General features: G+C 43.3%; 2 protein-coding genes across 2 annotated transcripts; both read left to right on the top strand.

Moving 5' to 3' along the window:
* Positions 1-829: 829 nt before the first annotated feature.
* LOC147432240 (uncharacterized) lies at positions 830-2034 on the top strand. The gene has a single exon (XM_086491549.1). It carries the CDS (start codon positions 1472-1474, stop codon positions 2030-2032), a length of 561 nt encoding a protein of 186 aa, XP_086347675.1. The 5' UTR covers positions 830-1471; the 3' UTR covers positions 2033-2034.
* A 2931-nt stretch (positions 2035-4965) lies between these two features.
* On the top strand, positions 4966-7952 carry LOC147432241 (serine hydroxymethyltransferase 4-like). Its single transcript, XM_086492201.1, has 4 exons — positions 4966-5732; positions 6894-7281; positions 7357-7458; positions 7535-7952. Exons 1-4 carry the CDS (start codon positions 5049-5051, stop codon positions 7777-7779), a joined length of 1419 nt encoding a protein of 472 aa, XP_086348327.1. The 5' UTR covers positions 4966-5048; the 3' UTR covers positions 7780-7952.
* The last annotated feature ends 1309 nt before the right edge of the window (positions 7953-9261 follow it).

Raw genomic sequence — 9261 nt, forward strand, 5'->3', positions numbered from 1 at the left:
AAGTCAAAACTTTGGCTTTGATACCACTTGTTGCACTTGTAGTGCGTGCGCGCACACTTACACACACATAGAAGAGAGAGAGAGAGAGAGAGAGAGAGACTTCATTGTAGCTAGGCTTCATCGTATGCTCCTTATTATTTGTGTAGAGATAACAATAATTGAAGGGTATTAATAATGAGCGGACGGTTGGCATGTCCTACCCAAACCAAAGTGGCACTTTTTACTCTCTTTGGGAGAGTTTTTTTTTCCTGAGTCTTTTCACTTCATAATATGTTTTAGTTGATCCCCAGTGGCTTTTGTATCAGCTTTCTTAGAATTTACCTTCAATGTGCTATCTACTTCATTCATGTACTTGCCCTCATAGTCAACACCATTTGGGCATTCTGAGGGTCTTTCGTCTAAGAGAAATCAATTCCTTTTTTCTTACTAAAATAAGAGATAAAATAACTGAATTTAGTGTATGCTAGGTGTGAGATTAAGCCATGGCACAATCCATCGCTCAAAGGCTACGCACATGAGGCAAAAAAAATCATTTCCGCTTCCCCAAGTGAGAAGCCTGTAGCAGACACCATCCTCATTCTGCGCACATGAGGCAACACATCGCGCACTGATTTTGAATTGAGCTTTCTATATAAGGAAGATAAACTCTTATCGACGCGTCCAACTGCGTCCCTAGCCCTACTTTCACGTCTTTGCCACAGCGGTGTCGGGGGATTTGTGTTCAAAAGGTGAGCCGGGAAGGCTCGGGGCCTCTCGCTATGAGAGGTGGTAGAGAGGAAGAAGCAAAAACAGCGATATACAAGCCAATAAGATACCCAAATGAGCACTATATCATCAAAAATTGAAAATAACTTGAACAAGGTTTGGTCGGCTTGACCGCTTAGAATCACTTAAATGATAACAACAATGGGTTAGGTCATTAACTCTAACTCCAACAATAAATCCACTTGCTTGCTTTACTGTCGTCGAGATACATGAAAATAGGGCATAAAGTTATAAGTGATGTTAACATAATATGTATGTAGATGTAGAAAGTATAGCTAGAGAGAGAGCTTAAGAAAGATAAGCATGGATCTTGAGATTATGTTGACGAGTTATAGCACTTTAAGTATAAGATAGTGAAGCATAAGATAAAACTAGAATGAGAGAGAGTGAGATACTATCATTCAGCCCTTTGCACCTAGTAGTGCCCTTCTTTTTTAGCTTGTGGCCCTTACCTGAAGTCAACACTCCGGCCTTCACTTGGTTCTGTCGCATGAATGCCACCTTCTGTACACGGACCAGAGGATACCTCTAGCTCATCCGTAGCCCAAGCTCTCGGCCCCCTACCTGCAGGATGCTTATAGACCCACCCTTCAATCTTGTACGCGGGCTTCAGCCCTTGCGCTCTTAGCACCTTAGTGGCTTCTCTCCTTGTAGCCGGCCTCGCGGCTCTGTTTTCAATACCCAAGGGTCTCCTCCTGGCCCTCCAATGTGTAGCTCTCCTTTCCTTATGCTCCTGGTGGTGACCACCTCGGCTCCTCTTGGCCCTACAGCAGTCCTCGCCACCCTTGCCTCGGTGATGGCTTTTCTCAGGCACCTTCTCTCCCCCCTCACCTTGGCGGTCGCTCCTTGCTTATATGTAGCCCCTTGGCTCCCTGCTTGCGGTCCTCTGTACACGGGCCATGCCATCTACAGCCCACTCGTCTCCTCTTGCCTAGCTGACCCTTTCCTTATCTGCAGCCCCTTGACTCCTGTTTCTTACGGTGCTCTGCACACGGCACTCGTCTCCTCTTGCCTGGTTGCTAGCACAGATCCCCTTGCTCCCTGTTGCTTACGGTCCTCTGAACACGGCCATGCCATCTACAGCCCACTCGTCTCCTCTTGCTTGGCTGCTAGCGCAGATCCCCTTTTTCACCTGCAGTTCATGGCAGCCCTCATTTCATGCCATTGGCGAGCTCTTTTGAGGCCGCCTCTGCAGTCTCTCTCCTGGCCCCCATCACCTGGCGACCCTTTCTTCATGCATTCCATGCCGCGTAGTGAGCTCCAATAGCATCCCTACTTGCCTTATTCTTCTGTAGTTGCCCCCTCTCTTTTCCATGCAAACTTTCGTGCCCCTCTCCCCACCTCTGCAATTGCTGACGGCCCATCAGCTCAGTGACGGCATTGAAATATCCATTGCCTCACAAAATTTTAACTGAATTTGATAGTTAAAAAAAAACTCCTTCTAGTCTTCGTTCCCACGTTCTCTAGGCGCTCCAAGTGATGACATTTCTGATCGAAATCCCACCAAGAACATGGTCTCATGAGAGCACATATTAGGCACGCTTTTTGACCAAAGCTTTGCATGGGATAATATATTCCTTCTATAGCCCCCGTCGAACTGGAAATAACCTCGCTTGTCTATGTCATAGGCTTTGTAAAGCCGCTTTCCTTCTAGATCCAAACATAGATGATAGCTTTTGGAAAAATCCCTTCCCTTCAAAGCCGTTATATACTGCAATCAAGGCATTACAAGTGATGATAATTGTTTTGATAAGAGCACCACATTAGGTATTTATGTTGATTAGTATTTTCAAGCAGAACATTTCGAATCAAAGCAGTGCTAAGCATAATCTGCTAGCATATCATGCTACTAATGCACTACTAAGTTTATCCTTCAAATAGACCCGATCTTCATCTTGGCATTCTTTTTTCCACCGTACTGGAAGCGGAGCTGCACGACATCCACCCCCTTTGAACGTGCACAACCTCCGGTCTGTGCCAACCGGTCTTCACATAACTGGTAAGTACTTGGAAAACAAGATAAGGCTGAAACCCTATCATCAATGGTCTGGCTTAAGCATTAAGTAGCTATCCATTAGAATTATTTGAACCGTATCTGTCGTATCTCCAAAGCACTCAATTATGGAAAATCTGTTTACTGAACCCCGCCAGACTCAAGTGCTCCAGTTGATGATGCACACGGCTTGACCATCAAGCTCGCTTTAGGGAACCCTGTCAAGCTCAAATATGCCTTTCTGTCTGCACACGGAATGGCCATCAAGTCCTTTATTTCAAGTTCTGGTAGTAGAACCAACTCAAAAGATGTGAAGATACGTTATCAATAGTCCAAAGATGTCAACTGGAAGCTAGCCATGTAAGATTACTGAACACAAACCCCAAAACTCTTCTCTTCATAGCATAAATCCAAAAACAAAACCTAGTGCCAAGTAACCTCATGCTACAAGAAAATAATTGATATCCTTGAAACTGCAAGTTGCACTTCACTAGTGTTGAGCTATATATAGAGACACTATATATAGCTCAACACTACTGTTGAGCCAAGTAACCTGCTACAAGAAAATAATTGATATCCTTGAAACTGCAAGTTGCACTTCAGTAGTGTTGAGTTATATATAGAGACACTTCAGTAGTGTTGGATCTATATATAGAGACCTATATATCTTGTAGAACCGGAGGGAGAGAGCACATGTAGACAAGAGGAGAGAGAGATGACACCAACATGTACAAGCCCCAAAGTGTATCCAATGACTACACGAGATGAGTTTATATAGAGGGGACCAGGGTGCTATATATAGAGACACTATATATAGCTCAACAAGTAGCCCCCAGGATCAAATGGGATAATAAGAAATTGCCCCAATAGTGGAGCAACATAATACCCACATGAGCATATATTTCCTGTATCAATCAACATTAAACATTTATGGTGTAGGTGTGCTATTCTCGGATCAAATAGCATGTAATCAAAATGCATATTCACAAGTAACCATCCGTATTGAACCTGCTTTTGAAGATCCTTAGGACGCAGAGGAATCTTTCAGCCACATCAGCTAATGACTAATTTTCCAATGCATGTGCAGAGGCTTTCATCAAATCCCTTTGGCACTAAAAATGCCTCATGAACATTGAACATAAATATCAACGAATTGACAAGGATTTAGTCTTTTCTTAAGTTTGGTGACTAAACCCATGAGCAAATGCCACATAGCGGTCATCCTTAGCACTAAGTGGCATGGTGCATTGAAGGGTGGGTAAGAGGGATCCATGGCAGCAAAGTTTCGCACATATCTCAGATCTTCGGACGCAGAGTGCCCTCAATTTATAAAAAGCAGAGGGAAGGCATGGACTTGCCCCCCCCCATCCATGTTTATTTTTACTAAAAAGGCCAAAAGAGGCTCTCAGCTACATGAGCCATGTGTAGGCTAGGTAGGGTAGCCATGCGCCTTGGACTTTGAGGTTCGCTCCGTGGCCACATTGAGTGGCTGCCCATCATCCATCTATGGTCGGGTTTAGCATGCCTCATGTTGCCTTCCGCTTCGAGATCAGCATAGGCCCCTTTGTCATAGATCCCAATTTTTCTCTCTCGAAGTTGTGTCGCTTACTGTCGTGGAGCGGCCTGAAATTGGTTACTTAAGCCAAGATGCAAACCAAAAGCAAAGCTTTTAATAATGAGACACATAATTAAGTAGGTAGTGCTTGATGATGATCACGGTTAACATTATTGTATAATGGACTGGTATCCAACGGTGGTAAACACTATGTACAATGAAAGAAATGAAATTATGGAATGCTGAAAATGGGGTAGACAACCCATGTCCCTAAATAGGTGGGATGGTTGAGGGGCGATCTTTGGTTGAGATGAAGCGGCATTGTATACTGCAAGAATTGCAATGGTCCAAACTATGGCCCACGATCCCGAGTGTCTAATGTCCATTGTAGATGCCCATTGGAGAACATCTGATGCGAACTAGCGATGAGGCTCGCCCTAGCCTAGGGACAACTAATAAAGCCATTTTTTGTGTGCTCCAAATGGTGGGACGAAAGTGTCCATCCATGATGTGCAAGGTCTCCAAAGAGGGGTAGTTGAGGGGGCCTTTTGAATCTTGCCTTAGGCCGCACACACACATACACACACACACCAACTAACTTTTTAACGAGAGGTCTTCCTTTATATAATTGGGAACCTTTCAAAACCCTCTTAGGAGAGCCATACCTTGCTCATAAACCCCCCCTTTTGTAAGTGATTTGGGAGGTTGGTTTCCTCGGGTGGAGCGTTTCTAGCCATGGCTTCCTCCAGCGTTGCAGAATGGGGGAACACGCCCTTGAAGGCTGTGGACGAGGAGATCTACTCTCTCATCGAGAAGGAGAAAGGAAGACAATGGAAGGGCATCGAACTCATTGCCTCTGAGAACTTCACCTCGCAGGCCGTCATTGAAGCTCTCGGCTCCGCCCTCACCAACAAGTACTCAGAGGGTCTTCCTGGAAACCGTTACTACGGTGGCAATGAGTACATCGATCAGATTGAGAATCTCTGCAGAGCTCGTGCCCTCCAAGCTTACCACCTCGATCCTGAGAAATGGGGTGTCAATGTGCAACCCTACTCTGGCAGCCCTGCAAATTTTGCTGCCTACACGGCTCTCCTCAATCCTCACGACCGCATCATGGGCCTTGATCTGCCCTCTGGCGGTCACCTCACCCATGGCTACTACACCTCTGGAGGTAAGAAGATTTCAGCTACCTCCATCTACTTTGAAAGTCTGCCTTACAAGGTTGATCCTGCCACTGGCTACATTGACTACATTAAGCTCGAAGAGAAGGCCCTTGATTTCCGCCCTCGTATGATTATATGTGGAGGCAGTGCCTATCCTCGGGACTGGGAGTATGGGAAGCTTCGTGCCATTGCTGACAAGTGTGGTGCTTTTCTTCTTTGCGATATGGCTCATATCAGTGGCCTTGTTGCTGCACAGGTATGTTTTCTTTCTAAGCTGAACATAGCAAACATTGTCATTGGAGTAGATCTGCTTTTTCATTCTGCAATCTTAGGTGTTTCCTGTCTGCATTGTGTTAATGAGGCTAAAGTCCATTTGTTCTTTTTAGAGCATATGAACTGTCAAACATACATGACATGGATCAAGAACAACAACAATGAGTAGGTTTTACAGTGGTTCATTCAGTAATATTATCTGAACCTATCTAGCTGTGTCCCTTCCAGTCTACTCTAATGCTATGCAATGTGCTATGCATGATAGTACTGATGCAACTTTACAATGATTGCTAGTTCAAACCATTGCAAGATCTGCTTGAGATGTGTTTGCGTCCATTCAATGTACTAATATTTTGTGAAATATCGAAGATCTACTTGGATCCATCAAATTTGAGCAGCGTTTCTGCTTAGCGAATTTACATCTGACAACTCATGCCTGTTTCAATTTTTCGAAACTGTAATAGCTTATGTTGGCCGACTGTGAGCACCAAAGATCTGGTGGTTTGACTTTGGGCTGCTTGAGCTCTTTTTGTATTCTAATGTGGTTGGAAAATGTGAGGTAATGCTACGTGAATAATTTAAATGGATATTCAATGAACTTTTAATGAGCATTGCTGCTCCAATGGCTCTATCTGATAAGTTGCTCATTATGCTCGTGCGGCTAACTACCTCTCTCCTAAGGTTCTTTCTGTATATGCTTTGCAGCACTTCTTCCATGCAGATCAATTCAGTTTAGAATTGCAGAAAAGTTTCCCATTCTTGAGTTGTGGTGCTCTTCTGTTCAAGACGTTTCTGGCCACCATAACCAAGTGTTCATTTTGACCTTGATCATGTTTTTGCACGAAATGTATATCCCAGTTTTTTCCATACCCTGTCATGGCATAGTTGCTCATGGTTCTGGTGAGCTGTTTGGGGAGCCTAAATCTGCATTCATGTGCAGCCTTTGAAGTGTTTTTTGGCTCTTTCCTAGTGGCTTATTCGCATTGTTGCTTTGAAGAAGCTGTTGATGCTTGCTGGAAATTCATCCTGCTAGCAATGCATTGTGTGTTTTTCTGACTGCCCTAATCTTGTTGTGAGGCGAAACACTGTTTGGAAGTAGTGGTTATTGATACAAATTATTTTCTTGAACTTTGTGGAAATGCAGGAGGCCAACAATCCATTTGAGTTCTGTGACGTGGTGACAACCACCACCCACAAGAGTCTAAGAGGACCACGGGCTGGTATGATATTCTATCGGAAGGGACCAAAGCCAGCCAAAAAGGGACAAGAACCTACCAATTATGACTATGAAGACAAGATCAATTTTGCCGTGTTCCCTTCACTTCAAGGGGGCCCTCATAATCACCAGATTGCAGCTCTTGCAGTTGCTTTGAAGCAAGTACTGACTCCCAGCTTTAAGGTGTATGCTAAGCAGGTTAAGGCCAATGCAGTGGCTCTGGGCAATGCCTTGATGAAGAAGGGCTACAAGATTGTTACTGATGGCACAGAGAATCATTTGGTGTTGTGGGATCTACGGCCTCTTGGTCTTACTGGTAAGTCTTGGTAATGGTGCTGTGAGGAATCTCTGTGGTGGTTTCCTTCTTCTATAGTTGTTTTTTTGCCCACAGGAAACAAGGTGGAAAAGTTATGTGATCTTTGCAATATCACTTTGAACAAGAATGCTGTTTATGGAGATAGCAGTGCTCTTGCGCCTGGAGGAGTGCGCATAGGTAAGAAAGGTTTTTGCACTCTTGAATTTACTTGCACACTGAAAGGGGCTCTTTTCTCACATCAAAAGCTTTTCAGGGACTCCTGCAATGACATCCAGAGGGTTGAAGGAGGCAGATTTTGAGCAGATTGCAGAATTCCTCACCAAGGCAGTGGACATCACTCTTGCCATACAGAAAGAGCATGGAAAGCTTCTTAAGGATTTCCAAAAGGGTTTAACGAAGAATAAGGATATGGAGGAGCTGAAGGTTGCTGTGGAGAAGTTTGCGACTTCTTTTGAGATGCCTGGTTTTGATATCAAGGCTTTGGAGATGATGGAGTGAAAGGCTTCCTTTTTCTGTTCTGTTATGTTGTCCTAGATTGTTAGTGTTACTGCAAAAATGATACTGGATCCCATCTTTGTCCAGCCTAACTTCAGATATAACTTCTACCTTCCTATTTTGGAAGTTTTTGGAGAGTGTTCGATTCTTTTTAAAGCAAAGAGTATTTTTTAAAAGTTGTATTTTTAGCACTGCTAGTTGTCATATAGTGGCTTAAAAATCTTGGTTTGGAAGTTGCGTCAAATGTGAAGGAAACTCGACTATATTTCTGTTTACGTATTGTAATCATGACTGGGATGTTTGGAAACATCTTTAGCTGTTGCAGTTACAATTGTCTTTAATTTGTGTGTGTTTTCTTGATATAAATGAATACCTGTCTCTCTCTGTGCCGAATTATCCATCTTTGCAGTTAATGATACGGTTGTTACTTGTGTAAGGTGCAGTTCGGGCGCAATTTTTTGCAAGGAAGTATTGGGGTTGCTTTGATAGTGAAGGTGGAGGGAAATGAGTTTGTGGCAGCGTTTAGTTAAGAGTTTGAAACACCTCACCATGGGAATAAGAACTGACTAGCCTCGAAGAATGGTGGTTTTATCTTTTGAAGGCCCATGAGCGTCTTCCTTGCGTGTATAGATAAGATTTAATGTACAGGTGAAGTACTCTGAGGTTGTTTGAGTTTTGCCAGGTAGTTTGATTTGAGAGAAGAAGAGAAGGGACATTTTAGCGTTATAGGAACAATCCCAAGAGACTTCAAAGATCTATCTGACGAGTCTATATATATATATATATATATATATATAGAGAGAGAGAGAGAGAGAGAGATAGAGAGAGAGATTTGACCTTATTGGCATCTAATGTTATGCGCCATTTGTACTAATTATGTGCAGTGTATATTTTCAATGCTGTCTCTATTCAAGTCATGGGTTCTTTCTTTACTCTTCCTACAAAGGAACATCGATTAACTTGGGAGCCCCAGCCATATTCCGTAGTCTGCATTGATAAATCGGCCATTAAGTCACAGAACCAAGCTTGTGAAGGGACTCAAGGTGAGGTGATTGTCTAGAAGAAAGACTACTCAAGAAGGTACAAAGCAATCCAATGACTAGCTTGTTACTTGCATTTGTCAGCCTTCTATATTGACTGAACCTAATAAAACGTACCTGCATGTAACAAGCTGATCCTGTCAAAGGGAGTGCTGCAATCATCCCAGTAATGCATTTCTGGTCTACTTGCTCCCAGAAATTTGGACGCCCACAATTAGAAAACTCACATTCAAGATGGAAAAGAATATTCACTCTGCAACTATCAATAATTATTTTGCTAGATATGAGTGGGGTGTATAACACACTTCCTGGACGATACGCTCCAAGAGGATGGTTGTATTGCCTCACACACTTTTTTTTTATAGTAATGTCGGATTGAATTACTGATGGGAAACCTCGGGTCAAGGAAAACCCATAGAAAATGTTACAAGTGGTAAATCAGAAA

Source organism: Adiantum capillus-veneris, chromosome 20, assembly GCF_014529385.1.
Source record: "Adiantum capillus-veneris isolate H3 chromosome 20, ASM1452938v2, whole genome shotgun sequence".
Classification (NCBI taxonomy): Eukaryota; Viridiplantae; Streptophyta; class Polypodiopsida; order Polypodiales; family Pteridaceae; genus Adiantum; species Adiantum capillus-veneris.